The sequence below is a fragment of the Dermacentor variabilis genome, chromosome 1, assembly GCF_050947875.1.
Source record: "Dermacentor variabilis isolate Ectoservices chromosome 1, ASM5094787v1, whole genome shotgun sequence".
NCBI lineage: Eukaryota > Metazoa > Arthropoda > Arachnida > Ixodida > Ixodidae > Dermacentor > Dermacentor variabilis.
Genome location: NC_134568.1, coordinates 166,271,971 through 166,288,111, shown reverse-complemented (window position 1 = coordinate 166,288,111; position 16,141 = coordinate 166,271,971). Strand labels below are relative to the sequence as shown.

The 16,141-nt window shown below is 46.0% G+C and overlaps 1 protein-coding gene across 3 annotated transcripts in view; it reads right to left on the bottom strand.

Annotated features, from left to right (window-relative positions):
* LOC142587809 (calcium-activated chloride channel regulator 1-like) overlaps nucleotides 1-9,086 on the bottom strand; it is a 94,994-nt gene extending 85,908 nt beyond the window's left edge. For all 3 annotated transcript variants that reach the window (XM_075699100.1, XM_075699092.1, XM_075699108.1), the window contains exons 1-2: nucleotides 8,762-9,086; nucleotides 2,713-2,980 (exon numbers count right to left, since the gene is read on the bottom strand). In XM_075699100.1, coding sequence (XP_075555215.1) covers nucleotides 2,713-2,980; nucleotides 8,762-8,950 — 457 coding nt within the window. In that variant the 5' untranslated portion in view covers nucleotides 8,951-9,086. The remainder of the gene's footprint in view (nucleotides 1-2,712; nucleotides 2,981-8,761) is intronic.
* Between the last annotated feature and the right edge of the window lie 7,055 nt (nucleotides 9,087-16,141).

The window sequence follows — 16,141 nt, the reverse complement described above, 5'->3', positions numbered from 1 at the left end:
CTTCAGCGCAGTCGTTCCGCTGCAGGCAACCAGTCATCACACAGGGCTCGTTGCACTGCTCCCGGATGGTCGTTGAGCTGCTCAGCATACAGTCAACTGCATCTCTTCGCTGCTGGCCTCCGTTGTCGCGATCTCACCGCTGGCAGACAGTTGTCGGAATCCCACCGATGGCACCGGTTGTTGTAATCGCACCGCTGGTACGAGTTGTTGGGAACTCGGCGCTGACGCCCGTTGTTGTACCTGGGTCGCAAGCCCCAAGGGTAGCGTTGGCCTGGCGGCCTGGGGTACAACTGGAAGCATCCGAAGGTCCCGGCAAAGCATGAGTCGACTGGTAACAACAAAACAACTTGTTTATTCTAACATCGCAAAGAGTTGGCGGTCAGGTTGACCGAAGTAGAGAGACGGGAGAGCACGTTACTCAACAGAAGAAATCGGAGCCCTCTTGGCGTCCGGGGGCAGCTGCTTTTATACTCTCGCAGTTGAGGGCAAGAAGGAACCCCTCTATAGACGAGCACGTGACTGTGCCGCTCGGGCACAATGGGATAAGGTGGCGCAGCGACGTGTCGGCGCCACTCGGACCCCCCTTGCTTCACAGTTGTTGGGAGCTCCTCTCCCCGGCTGCCGCGCTTCGACAAGCGTGGGCACAATGGGAAGAGAAGGAGGAGCAGCCGTCGTGTCGGCGCCGCTCGGACCCCCTTGCTTCACAGTTGTTGGGAGCTCCTCTCCCCGGCTGCCGCGCTTCGACAAGCGTGGGCACCAATATGCACATACACTCACACACGCACATGAAGACACGTGGCATCGGAACATGCCGGGACGCGCTTGGCAGGGAGGCGTAGCGGCGGCGCCGAACGGGCCAAAATGTCTGCCGCTTTGAACGAAGCCCTGGCGTCTGTTGTATCCTCGCCGGCTTTACCGCGCGTCGTAGGCGAAACGTAACAGGGTGGTGCCGGCGTCTGCGATTGGGCCGCTCTCCATTATTTAGCTTGCGGTGGCTCGTCGACATAGCGGCGGCATACAAAGGAAGCTTAAGAATGACGCTAAAACGGATCCTCAACAAAGAATAGCTGGCAGAACGAGGTCGTACACATGCCGAAAGTGCTCGAAAACGTTACACGGCTGCGCAAAAACTTATATTACACGCAAATAAACCTGTGCTCTCTCCGGTAGGTGCGAGTAGCCAGTGCCTGAGTGATCGGCGGCAGCCATCTTTTATTCCTTTCGGAACGGGGCAGCCTGAGGCTATTCATAATAAAATTCAGTTTTGTTCGGCATATTAATGCATCTTTAACGCGTACACGTCACTTTGACGCGGTGAGTTTTTGCGGTTTTCTGACGTCGCGTGAGAGGCAGGTGTAGTGGGTGCTGCCCGAAAACTTTTGACCAGTAGCCGAGGGGTAATGGCGAAAAGGCGTCGAATCACAAATAACAATTTTTTCTTTTGTTCGCTCAAACCATGCATAATCAGTGTGTACACGCCATATCAGATGGGGAGCCATCCCGGTTTTCGTGACGTCGCGTGACAGACAGGTGAAGTGGGGGTGGTCCAAAAAAGTATTTGACCAATCGCATAGGACTGATTGCTGAATTGGAATAGAAAAGTTTGGAATAGTTTTACGTTATAGCGACCCTGCCGTACTGACTTTTGTAACTATATGTATAATTCGCTCAACTAGGTCAGACGCAAGAATTATCTTCGGCGGATTCGGTTCCACTCATATTCACCGCCCTGGACCTGCCTGTTATGGTGACATTGTGTAGGCGCTGCATCTCTCAGGCCTCTGAAGACGCAAGAAGGTGTCCGTATTCGCAAAAGTTCTCATGATAGAGGCTGTTCGTAAGAGCAGGTGCCAGATAATGATTATGTTGGTTATACTAATCCAATGGCAAACTGCATTTGAAAACCAGAGACTTCATGAATTACGCCTCAGAGTTGCAATGCACCCGCCGTGGTTGCTCAGTGGCTATGGTGTTGGGCTACTGAGCACGAGGTCGCGGGATCGAATCCCGGCCACGGCGGCCGCATTTCGATGAGGGCGAAATGCGAAAACACCCGTGCGCTTAGATTTAGGTGCACGTTAAAGAACCCCAGGTATTCAAAATTTCCGGAGTCCTCCACTACGGCGTGCCTCATAATCAGAAAGTAGTTTTGGCACGTAAAACCCCAAATATTATTATTATTAGAGTTGCAATAGAATCGCTGCACTGTTCCGGTCCTTGGACAATATTTTGCTAAAGTTGTCTTCCTCAAATTCTCTTCATTTTCTATCCGTCCTGCCCGTTAGCACATCCCGGTACCAGCTGGGGCGCTGCTTCATGCGAGACAATGATGAAAGCCAAAAGAATGGAAAACGAAAAGAATTTCTACAAAATACGGCATGTAATTTTGTTTCTGTAACATGTACAAAGGTGAACTTTAAGATAGCTTAAAGACCACAGGTGCCACCAAGACAGTTTCTTTTTTCAGCCCAGACGTGAAACATAAGATCGAGTGGTAGAATTACACACGTACGCTTGGTGGAGCAATGACTGCATGTCACAGTTTGGCTCGGCCGTGCCAGAAAAAAAAAATTTGCTGATGCCGCAATCTCCAAGTTATTGCTAGCAATGGTGTACATGTTGCAGCACAGTCCACGTCGGGCGCTATCATGTGTGTGTGGAGTGCTACTGGCGAATCCTCGAAGCGCCGTGCTCGTTAGTGTATTTTCTCACCAATGTCCACGGACGCGTCGAGCGTGCTCACGGGCAGCGCCACGAGGTCTCCCCGTTCACCGCAGCCCCTACTTTGTCGAGCCTTGCACTTGCTGCCTTGCTTGGTGAGAACGATGTGGGCGTCGTTGAAAAGCTCCCAGGTGGCGTCCTGCAACAACAGGTTCCGAGGAGTCTCCATCTCGGGAGGCACGACCACGCGTATGCCTTTGAAGTACCATAGGCCGTCAGATGCTTGCAGAAGCTTGCCTGACGCACGGCGTAGCAGCCTCTGGGGAATCCACGGCACAAAAAGGGAAGAAAAAAAAATGTTGAGAACGAGAGAGGCAGAGAAAGTGAGTATGGTAAATCCAAGCAATCTGCAAAAGTGTGTCAAGGGTCATATCCAATATAAATGCTTTTTTTTTGTTTGCATAAGAAAATAGCGCTCTTCCTTTTTTGCATTGCCCTCTTGAATTCGTTTGCAGTTAAAGTTGTTTCGCTCGCATGTGACCGTTTCTGCATCTTCAACGACTTGAAAGCCTTACAAGCAGCGGACGCAGTCAGAAAGACTAACTGCAATATCAAAGCACTGAAAAACAACTAGTCTTTATTTAAAGTAATGCTCCAATAGTTCTTTATACCACAAAAACGACGCACAGATCGCGCGCAGTGTTGTAATATAAATGAAGCAAAGCTTGTTTGAGTTAGCGTTGTAGCAGCAGAATTCGCTGACACGCGCACGGTGCCGTAGCCTGTAACTGCTGTCACGAGGACGAAGGCGATGTATGATGTTTGCCGAGGGGAGAATGTTGATGACAGGTGTATGGCACAGGGAAGTGCGACAGATATACAAATACATTTAAGCATGTTATACCTCGTGTGTCACAATGGCACATACCGATTCTGTGGGATTGGCCACGTACACCATGGTAAGACACTCTGGTGGCCACCATGGTGGCCAAAAAACGGGGTCGAATAATTAAGAAAGATAAAAAAAATGAGAGAAGTCGTTGAATATCGTGACCTCTTGAATTAAGATGTCTGTGTGCTTTAGCGATACTAATGAGCCCACATATGAAGAGGTCTTATGTCCTGACATTTTGTTCGATTAGGCAGAACAGGGTTGCGCTCGCTGGCACCACTTTAATTGTCGGTCTAAATTCCGTGCCATAAAATCCGAAGCAAGGGGTGGCACATACCTATTTAGCCAAGAAACTGGTAGCTCATTTCTCTTTTCTTCTTCATTTCATTTCATTTTCATTCTCTTTTCATTAATTTCAAGTAATGTTGAATTTCATTTGAAAGTTATGGAGGCCTGCGTTCTTATCAAAAAAAGGTCTTACACTAGAACTGTTAGTAAGAGAACTGTATCTGCTAGATGTTTCATTTTATGACGAACACTAAAAAAACTGTCATATTTAGGCCCCTGCCACTTGCTGATAGACTACGTGGCTAGGCGGATAGTAGCAGCAAAAAAATAAAAAAGGAAGACGGTACCGATAATTTTTTTTAATTAACTAATGCTAATTAACTTTTCAATTCCTAACTTTAGGGCACGTGTTCTAATTAAGAAATTCAAGCGGAGGAGTAGTGAAGTTATGTCGGCTTGGCAGAAATCGCAAGACTAGCACCACTTCCGAGGTATGCGACCTTAAAATTTGTTACGAAATACAGTGGCGTTCCAGTTAAAAGTTTCCCAAGAGCGTGCTTCTAGCAGTTTAGAACGACCTTAGCAGGAACGTCGAGGCATATAAGGCATATAACGTGACGCAGCATTGCCTATAGGCGCGTTTATTAAACTCATAGTTTCGGAATTACGTAAACTCTGCCGCAAGTGTCCCGGTCTAAAACGGTGGCACTCAGTAAGTAGAAAGGTTACAAACTATACGGCATTTTAATTCGATATCAAGTTTGGTTTCTAAATACTGAACCTAATAATATTGATATTACCATGACGTCATTGCGCAGGATAATTTTGTCTTGTGTAGATGTTAAAAAATAAAGCTTGTATTTATGATTGCGTCACCCACAAGTAAGTGTGCAGCCTGCGTTTCTTATGGTTCTGCGCCGGTGTGGCAGCCGCAGCGATCACCTCGGAAAGCAGCATATTTAGCGCTGGATCGCCGTTCCACTTCCAAAGTCAGTCACAAATTTCTGTGCCAACGACATATAATCCTGGCTCATTCGCAGTCACACACGGTGACAACGCCGACGCGATCGACCGATGAGCGAACGCGTCGCTGGAAGCTAGTTGTGACAACGCTGACGGCACGAACGGCGACCGAAAGCCGTTTACGTGGGTCAGTCTTTCGCACCTTATGATGATGATGATGATGATCATCATCATCATCATGATATTTTCATTCTTATTGAAACGGGGAGGCGCTGCATGTCGCCAAGTGCGTTCTTTAAAAGGCTCTGGTGCAATTAAATCTTTGAATATATTTGTAGTCAATGAGTTACATTAGCCACAATACAAGTTTATTTCCCTTCCTGACGTGTTCCCTTGCGCCGCCAGACTGCGATTTGTCTTTTACTAGTCTCCCTAGCAGTTTCATTTATGTTTCCTTTACTGTCCTTATAAAAGCTAAGACTGATTGCTGGATGGATACCCAGACATTCTAACTGAATGTGCTCAATAGTTTCAGCACCATTTGCACACGCTATGCACAAGTAGTCTTTTTTTTATTATTATCCCTATAACTACGCATTCTCAGACATGCCGATCTCGTTTCGAGCACTAGGGCACTGTCCTTTGAATAACCACAAATATTTTCTGATTTAATTTTGTGCTGTTTGACATCGTTCCACGGCTAGCTTTCTTTTCGTTGCTCCCATCCGATACAGTATTTGTGCATCTCTGCCTTTACATTTAACACCCTTTCCTTTGTCGCTGTCCCACCGATTTAATACTTACTGTTTAGTTTCCTGGTCATATTTCTCCACTTTGAGTGATCATTTTTCCTATACAGGTACCTAACTAATCTAGCCGCCCGTTTATACTCGCATTTCTTCAGTTTTCGCAGTCGTCTTTCGAAGCAGATGTATCGAGCCCTCCCGCACTTCGAACGACGCCCACCCGATGTCTTGATGTGCTGCTTCATACTGCCTCGCGCGCGGGCGTGTGTGTGTGTGTGTATTCTCCTCCATGCACTCGCAGTACTAGCCTTCTTACAGCCCTCTAATTAATCTCCAGTTTCGCTTGCACTTCAGATTTTAAGCACAGCACGGAGTTAGCAAACATAATCCTGGGAACCGTTACCTCGTACTATGATTAATATTTGCCGTTCTGCCATAACGCTCTTTCTCTTGCCTTCTTGCTTTGATTACATTGCCCTCATTTCCCCAGATATCTGCGGGAAGTTCTATATATCTTTCCAACTGAGAGAGAGAGAGAGTAATTGCAGACATGAAGGGGTGCTATTTGCTGCAGCCCTTTAAGTAGCCCGTCTCAGCGCCCCGTCTCTCCGACTACCGGCTCACAAGCAATCTCACCCGCGTGCGTCAAAGCCGAAATACACTGCTCCATCACCATACCAGCTCGTTACACGAAAAATTATAACCTACTCGTAATTTATTTTTTTTCTCGGTTGGGTTGCCACGTGGCGTAACGTCATAATGGAGCTGAATATAAGCATGCAGGCCCGTTTCGTACAGATACTGCAGCAGCGACTTATAAAATGCGTTGTCCATAATCCATAATTTACCTGCATTTATTTTCCTTCACATGCTTATCATATATATATCCTAAATTTAGGGCAGTGATGACAATGGGAGCCCTGGCGCAGACCCTTCCAGTTGTCTATATGTCACGTTATTAATTCTCCCTTCCCACGTTAGCTTAACAGTACTGTTTCGGGCTATTTTCTTTAGAAACACTATAGTACCTGCCGCAATGCCTTCCTGTCGAAGGATGCTCCACAAGGTGTTCCTGTTTACGTTGTCATGTGCACCACTAGCATATAAAAAGGGTATAAATTGGCAAGTTATCGTCCTTGGCTGTTCCTCCACACTGGGAGATTACAAAGAGATTATCATCGATGCATCTGACGATTTCAAAACTATTCTGCAGTCCTTACAGTATCTCATTCTACTCTATCTAGGTTTGCAACTTCAACTTAATGGCTTGCACTGCTAGCATGTGCACTACGATTGATATTTTAGTCGGCCTTTGATAGGTCTGTATTGTAATCGGTCCCTTATGGAGTGACGCCCCTCAGCGCCGTCAATCAAACAGTTCCCGGAAGACCGGCCGCTGGGCAAAAATGTTCGCACTGACGGCGCCATTACTGGGTATTTAATAGAAAGCCCAAAAATTATCCGCAGCGAGCTGCCGTAGTTCAGATCTATACACACAAGCTGTAGCACTGAATAGACGCGCATACCACGCTGCAGTCGTCACCGGTGTCGTTCAGCGAAGGTTATATATGTATAGTATACGGCCTAAGCCGCCCAACTTGTGTACACGCTGCGGGCGTGTCTCCAAGGGCAGGTTAAGACGTAAGCGGGAGAGTGGTCTGCCACCATTGTGAAAGGCCAGTCGCGTTCACCGCCGCTTCTCTGCGTTGTGTGAGGTCGCACAGATGAGGGAATTGTATTGAATTTCGCTGAAATCTGAATTTTTAACGCGTTGCTAAGCTAACCTATACTGATTAACTTCAGAGAAACATTGCTTGCGTAAATTGTCAAGCAAACAACCGGCGGTGAGTGTGTGAGTGTGCTATCGGTCCAATGTAAACAACTGCTCTGCTCAAGTGCCAGTGACAGCATCGGCGCTTTCAAAAGAAAACCACTCTTGAAATTATTGCTGACGGGCTCAGAGTGTTAGAGAACACTTGCTTGGCGAAGCACCAACACCGGCTAACGAAACCGCTAGTTGCAACTCCCTGTGCGAGGACCTCCCTGTCTCCGTTGTCGAAAGGTCCAAGTATTTATACCCACGCTGCTCAGCGTGGGACGTCGCACAATAAGTACGGAAAGATGAGCGCCATTTAACTAGTTTTCAGCGTTCTTTTATGTCCGAATACGGCGTGGTTTACACCACTTGTGAAACGAATCACAAGCAATCACAAGTACGTGGCGATGTAAGCAACTGCTCTGGGTGCCGGAATGTTGATCGGCGCTTTTCTCAGGAAACTACTCAAAAATACAAATCTATGACCCAACAACTTATTGTAGACCGTATGGCATGACGGCACGACGACAGCGGCCAGAAGACTTAAATGCTGTAGCAGTAAAATGTTCTGTGTGGTATTTGCATCCTATAGTAAATAAACGATGAATGGATCACGGCACAGCGACGGTTGCCGCTGCGCCACAGAACGGACTCGTTGGACAGACAGAGCAAACCCTGTTATGACTTTTTAAATCGCAGTAAAATAGACACAATCAATTCATGCATAATTTGCAATGTACGACGCGTCTTGGCTTAATCGGTGTATTAAGTGTCTAGCGAATGTTGCTGGCATGCCGGCCTAACAAGATGGCAGAAGCATTGAAAAAACTGACAGGAATCTGACAAGAAACCGACAAGATAGCCTGAGCATTCTTCTGAAATATTCCTGGAACTCGAACATCTTCATCTTTTGTCTTATTTAGTCGACGGAAAGATTTCAGCGGCCATTCGCTTTTGTCTGAAGCCATTTGGTTTGAAGCAGTTGAAGGTCCTAACGACTACTCCACAACTCTTCAGAAGTGAAACATATAGAATGCGTTAGCGCGCTCTTTAGAACTTAGACAAACGACAATCACGGGAGAAAAACTTCATGTAAGCAGTCTTCGAGGCTTATATAGCCAAGCAAGATGTTGTAATTACTGTGGCAGCGCTCTCTTGTACGAACTTAAACTAGAAATGATCATGGGTAATATATGAATTCTAACGAGCGAGAAAGCAGACGACTATAAATTTGCTACAACGTTAATTATTATTATTATTATTATCATTATTATTATTATTATTATTATAGTAGTTTAGGAGGAGGAGGAGGAGGTAATTTGCAGGCACAAAACAGACACAAAGCGGATGTGTGCGAGAGGAACGCCCCACTGCCAACTTGAATGCTAAACTTGCCTCGAGCTGACCGAAGAATTCTCCTGGATCCCGCTGATTCAGGCCGTGCGGCAGGCGCACAATGATATCCGTGTACCCGTGCCCCTCCAGGCGAGGCGCCCGGTCCCGAAAGGCACCAACGCCGCTTCCCCGTGGAAAACTCAGCGTGGCAAACACCACGAGGCCGATAGCTGCCCTTGCGTCCCACATATTGCACCCATACGGCACGTGCGTAGGCTTGGTCAAAACTCCGGTGAGAGGAGGTGCATGGGCGCTCCGGGCGAGGACCGACGGCGCTGCATGCTGCTGCGGTCTTCCTAGCCACCGTGCACGTCCGCCGTACGTGTGCTCTTGGCTCCACGCATAACGATGCGCTTATCGTCTTATCGGGCGTACTTCGGTTGCCGGGGTAACCGAGAGCCGGGAGAGTCGTCTCGTGTCGCGCAACCTGCGAAGCATGTCACTTTCTTGCTCTTCACCCGATGGCGTATGTGTACGACGTGCGCCTCCGCCTTTATCTGCGGCGGCTACTTTTGTCGCCGTATTTGTGAGTACGAGATTGCAGGCGCGTCGGTGCAAGAGAAACGCAATAAACGGTTGTGGTGCACACCTTGGAAATAAGAAGCGAACAAAAAGGAACACCTTGAGTCCACCGTGACGCCCAAACGAGCCGCTTGTAAACAAAAGGGAGAAGGAAGCAGGAATGAAACAATATACAAGAAGACATTCCTTGTAGAACTCCATTCCTCCTTCACTTCTCCTAGTTTCAAGTTAGCGAAATATAGACGCGCGTACAGGATAGTCTCCATCCAGAGAATGCTCGCGCGAAGCAATTCCCACGGGGTTATTTTTGCCAGGGAATTAAACAGCATCGCGAAAATAACAGTAAGTTGCCGCACAATAAGTTGTCGAGTGACAAATGAGTAATAATTACGCAAATCTTCGTGCCTTTCTCTTCAATCGGCGAAATCCTGCGCCGAAGTTTCCTGCCACTTGCGCGAAGCTTTGTATTCTTAAGTGTATGCAAGTACCCAAGGGTAAAATGCTTCATGCAAGCGGCTCCCGGTGCCTCAGCGAAGATTAAGGAGCTTTAGCTCGGGTGCTCGTATCTAAATACGTGCAAAAGGAAAATTCGTTTTTCTCGGCAACCACTGCACCAAATTGGGCGAGGTTTGTTACATTTAAAAGAAAAGCTTCAAATCTAGTGACTGTTGGTTTGGAATTTTTTATTTATTTGTCTAATTTTTATTAAAAATAGGCGAAAATCGAAAATTTTCACTAGACGAAATTATCACGTTTACAGCTCTGTAACGCAGCAATGAAAAATGATACCACAATTATATGAATTGCATCTAATAGTACATCTAAAGCGGGAAAAATTGATATGTTACACATGAATCTCGACAAATTTAGTAATATGGAAATACAGCTTTTGCAGAACCCTTCTACAAAAGGTAACGAATTCACGTAAAATATAAATTGACATATCGAATTTGTCCGCTTTGAATGATCTAATGGATGCCGTTTACAGAACCGCGATATGTGTTCTTGACGGAGAGCTAATAATTTGTAAACTTCGTGGTTCTTATTTTTTCAAACTTTCGTATTTTTGAAATTTTTTGTTACAAAATTCAGGCCCTAAATCTAAATTCCGCTTCCAACAGTCAGTAGAATTTACCTTTCTCTCTCAAATGCAACAAATTTCATTCGAATTGGTCCATATATATATATATATATATATATATATATATATATATATATATATATATAGATATATATGTGTGTGTGTGTGTGTGTGTGTGTGCGTGTGTGTGTGAAGGATACAAAAGTTGGGTCAACCGGACACAATGAAGGCGTTTTAGTATTGTTGCTTATGTTCACATTCCACTTGTAATAGCATGCTGATCTTATGGTTGCGGACAGGACCCCGCAGCAAGGCCTCGCGTAGGTATGTTGCGAGGCCAGGGTAAGTCCACATTACGCAGTGAATACCCGCCTGCTGTGTCAGGTTTCTAGAGTTGGGGCAGGTGCAGGGACCTCTATATAAATGAAGCTTCCAGGTTACTTCAAGACTGAATGCTGCCCGATCCCGAATTTTCTCGGTAATGCTTCCTCCACCCTTATGAGATTTGCAGTGGCAATATGTTCGTGCCACCAGCCATAAAAAATTGTGCGACAATTGTCTATTTACTATGTAATTATTAAGCAAATCAATATTGCTAAATGACACCCGAAGAAGACAGCGGCCGCAGCTTGAACCGAAGACATCGACGTGCCATGCGTTACGTGGACTGGCTTCCATCTTGATCAACGCTTGCTATACTTCTAAATATATCATGTAAACGGTTTCCTGCCTACTTCAACGTAACATCTTTAGTGGAGCTGGAGAAGTTCTTTCAATTAATTTGGGCTATATGTTACAGATGCGGAATCTAAGTTCGCAAATTCTCTAGGTATACAAACTTTGAAACTACCGTAGACCGACAGCAGATTCTAGGTCCATCCTCATTATAATAATCAACATCATGATATTTATGTCCGCTGCAGGTCGAAGACCTCTTCCACCGATCTCCAATCACCCCTGTCTTGCGCCGGCTGATTCCATCTTATGCCCGTAAAGTTTCTAATTTCATCCCACAATCTAATTATACGCCGTCCTCGATTGTGCTTCCCTTCCCGTGACACACATTCTGTATCTCTAATAGACCACCGGTTATGTGCGTTACGCATTGCATGGCCTGTCCAGCTCCATTTTTAAAAAAATTTTATTGTCAACTACAATATTGGCTACCCCCGTTTGCTTTAAATTGAAAATGCTATGATATTCCTGTCTCTTAACGTTACGCCTAACATTTTTCGTTCCACCGCTCTTTGCGCTGTCGTTAACTTCTCAAGCTTCTTTGTTAAGCTCGAAGTTTTTACCCATATGTTAGCACGGGTAGAATGCAAGTGTTGTACACTTTCTTTTCTTGGATAGCGGTAAGCTACCTGTCAAGATTTGGCAATGGCTGACGCGTATGCGCTCCAACCATTTTTTATTAGTTTGCAAATTTTCTTCCTATGATCGTGAATCCCTGTGAATAATTTGTCTTGAAAAATGTACTCTTGCACAGATTGTAGAGAGTGACTGCTTATCACAAGTTCTCGTTTTCTGGCGAGGCTATTGAGCAGCACCTTTGTCATCTGCATATTAATCTTCAACCCTACACGTATTACACTTTGTCGGCTAATATCATCAATCATTTGTCGCAAGTCACCATCAGCGTTGCTGAACAGGACAACGTCATCTGCAAAGTATAGCTTGCTGAGATATCTGCCGTTCATCCTCATTCCTAATCCTTCCCAGAGTAATAGCTAGCTTACATAGTTCTTCTATGCGCGCGCTGGATAGCATTGGAGAGATTGCGTCTCCCTACCTGACCTCTTTCTTTAAACAGTATTTTCCCGTTTTTTTTGTGGAGAATTATTTTGCTTTAATTATGCGGTTTTACGTGCCAAAATCACGATCTGATTATCAGGCACGCCGTAGTGGGGGACTCCGGAATAATGTGGACCACCTGGGGTTCTTTTATGTGCACCTAAATGTATGTACACGGGTGTTTTCGCATTTCGCCTCCATCGAAATGCGGCCGCCACGTACGTGACTCGATCACGCGAACTCGCGCTTAGCAACACAAGACCATAGACACTAAGCAACCACGGCGGGTCAAACACAAGGCTGTGTCGTCCCTAGATTTTATCCCGTTCGTTTAGTTGTTCCCTTCACACTGCAATAACGTGCAAAAAAAGGAAGAAAACAAACGGCCCAGTACAATACGCTTCCCAGAGAAAAGAGGAGCTAGTGTGCAGTGAGAACCCGCCTTATCGAAACCGAAAACGGCGGGCAGTCAGCTTCTAGTGGCGAACGCGTAACTTCGTTATTCTTTAGAGTTGGACTTCGCATTTGAAAATGTCTGTGGACTATTTCGCCGTGTCGCTACCTTGTCTATATATTGTCTATATATCTATATATTGGTGAGTATCGCATTTTCCGAATTTTAGGGCAGTTGATTTCTCGGTGTGATTAGTGACGCTAAAAAGCCGTAAATTTGGTTGATTTTTGTTTTTGTTGCGCACACAAAAAGAGGCATGCTTTTAGGGACCGTACAAGGCATATATTTACTATAAGAAATTACATAGAACTATGAAACAGTGTATAGGCCACACCATGAAAAATAACGAGGAAAAAAATTGAATCGTAAACATTTGCAGTCTACGGCCTGTAAATGTCCACAGGAACAGTGGCCCCAAGTTCACCAAATTTCCAGATGCCGAATGCTAGGGCTGAAAGAAAGAAGTTTCAAATCAATCTCACCTGCGCTGCCGACTGTCACAGAAGTGTCACATGAGTATGTCGAATATGTGCACTCACTGGCACCGCTTCGGTAGACAACACTGAAGTAGGTGATCTTATGTTATACAAATGTACGAAGACGACATATGTGGGCTTTTATACAAACTGTTTAGAATCCTACGCCTCCAAATTTCGCCGGCACAAAAGTTTGTAGGACATCTTGAAGCGTTGAAGTAAATTCAAATCGCAGGGTAGTGGGTAACCGGCTACGCTCCATGAGCACATTACTCGACGGCTTTCCGTAGTTGCTGCATGCAGCGAGTATAAAATGCGGTCTGCTGGCACACGCTTCCGAAGTCGTTTTGCATATCAAATTTAGACGAAGCAGCACCTTGCGGGAAAAAAAAAAAGCTGCTCACTCAGAGCGCTTCATCCGGTAAACCGTGCTGACGGCAGATGTACTTTTTTCGCGTTCTCAGACTACACGATATCGCTGCGACGCCGTGAAGAAGTTTTTAGCATTGAAGGCTCGTCCGACAGCTTGTGCAACATGGGTACGGCCACGATCAAACGAGTTTCGTTAGAAACGCTAATGGCAGCGAAGGAAAAGATACTGGCTCAATTGAGTTAGGCAACTGCAGCAGATCAGACTTAATGTTAGGCACGACAAAGGATCTCTTACAGACGAGTTCTGGTTCAAATGCAAATTGATGAAATGCTGTACTCATTCATAGCGGCATATGGTAAAGGCGCCTACATGTGCGTCTATTCTTTTTTTAAAGCATAAGCATTGTATGGGCAGCTTTATCACTAACTTTCTGTTAAAATCTTTAACACAACTTACGTCATTTCCGCAGAAAGTTGAACTGGTGACGTGTCAAAGAGAGAGAAAAAAAAATATCTTTCTAGAGATTCCGTCACAACACGAATCTGAGATGTGAATTTTGTGAATTGGCGAGGCTTTTTATCATTTCTTTATCAGTAGCTTAGCGAAAAAAAAAAATGAAACTTCGTCCTTTCCTTCGCCGATTTTTGCGTGGTGGAGCAGTCGCGTCGCTGTCGCACCGAAATGCACGGCGAATGACGTTTACGACAGGAGAGACTTGCTGGCACGTGGTTGATTCCAAGCCGTACAGTGGAGGCAGTTGTCCTCCTTAGACATCATGGCGCGTTGTAGGGCGCCCACGAGTCGAAAACCGAATTATCTCACATTTCTAGATCACGTTGCGGGCGGCCTTCTTATGTGCAGTCCCATCAAAGCACATATGAGAGGGCATTCGTAAAATCCTGTTTACCCGCCGTGGTTGCTTAGTGACTATGGTGTTGGGCTGCTAAGCACGAGGTTGCGGTGTCGAATCCCGGCCACGGCTCCCGCATTTCCATTGGGACGAAATGCGAAAATACCCGTGCAGTTAGAGTTAGGTGCACGTCAAAGAACCACAGGTGGTCCAAATTATCCCGGAGTCCCACACTATGGCGTGCCTCATAATCTGGTCGTGGTTTTGACACGTAAAACACATATTTCTTCTTTAAACCATGTTGATGATGATCTGGCATCCGTGATTCAGGAGCCGCGCACCAGTGGCCAAGCATTTTTCCCCCGCAGTAGCGTTTGCTGTTATTGCGACGAAACCGACGAGCGCAGCATCGCACGAATTGTCTCAGACAACATGAAAGCGCCTACGGCACATCATCGCTGGCAGGGCCGCAGTGCGTATGTTTGTAACCTTGCTTGATGCACATGGTGACCATGAGACTGTGCTACAGGTGCCTGTGGGCAAGCGCTTTTTCCTTTTGCATAGATTGATGTCAAAAATATTCTTTTTTTAAATCTCAGTGCCCTTCCACTTTGTGAAGAAGGATGACCAGCGAAGCTGTGTATGTGGGCCCCTTAATGGCGAACTGCACCTCCGCCGCGGATTGGCCCGGCATTGCACTATCTTCGGGATAGACCCACGTACGAGGAGTGCTTAACGCCTGCTTAACCTCCGCCGCGGGTCGGGCCGGTATTGCGCTATCTTCGGGATCGGCCCACGTATGGGGAGTTTTTTTTTTTTTTTTGCTTACCACGCCAACGACGCGAAAATTTAATTGGACGGTCGAGGTATACAGCTTCACTGTAAAAATTCTGGGATCTACCGCGCCCAAATACCCACGGTCTGATTATGAGACACGCCGCTGTGGGAGAATGCGGATTATTTTCAACACCTCGAGGTCTTTAACGTGCACCTCACCCGCCGTGGTTGCTCAGTGGCTATGGTGTTAGGCTGCTGAGCACGAGGTTGCGGGATCGAATCCCGGTCACGGCGGCCGCATTTCGATGGGGGCGAAATGCGACAACACCCATGTACTTAGATTTAGGTGCACGTCAAAGAACCCCAGGTGGTCGAAATATCCGGAGTCCTCCACTATGGCGTGCCTCATAATCAGAAAGTGGTTTTGGCTCGTAAAACCCCATAATTTAATTTTTAACGTGCACCTAAACCCAAGTATACGAGCGTTTTTACATTTCGTCCCCATTCAAATCCGGCGCCAAGGGCGGGATTGAACCCTCGAGTTCAGCACCGCAACGCCATAGCCAGTGGGAAATAGCGGTGGGTCTCCAACATATACTCACGAATTTGTGCACGTTCAATATATATATATATATATATATATATATATATATATATATATATATATATATATATATATATATATATATATATAATGAACGAGAAGTGTGTGTGTACAAGGAAAAAAAAACGAGCTTTAAAGGGCCCCTCCCCAGGCCCCGTAGCAAATTTTGGTTACACGCTGGAGGTGGTCACGTGTCCTCTAGGGAGCGTTCTGCCGCAATATATTTTTCAAATCGGCTTTTTGATAGCCGAGATGGAAATATTTCAGTGCCGCAAACCCATGATTTCAGCAGGCTGGCTCCAGTGCCAAGCAAGACGCTCTCTCCACTCGCCCCGTCTAGCCTACGCAAGCGAAATTCCTTCCCTGCCTCGAAGATCGCGTGACGCATACGTCACAGACCCCGCCTTCGTTATTTTTTTTTTTTTGCTCCTCGCTTTTTTTTTTTTTCG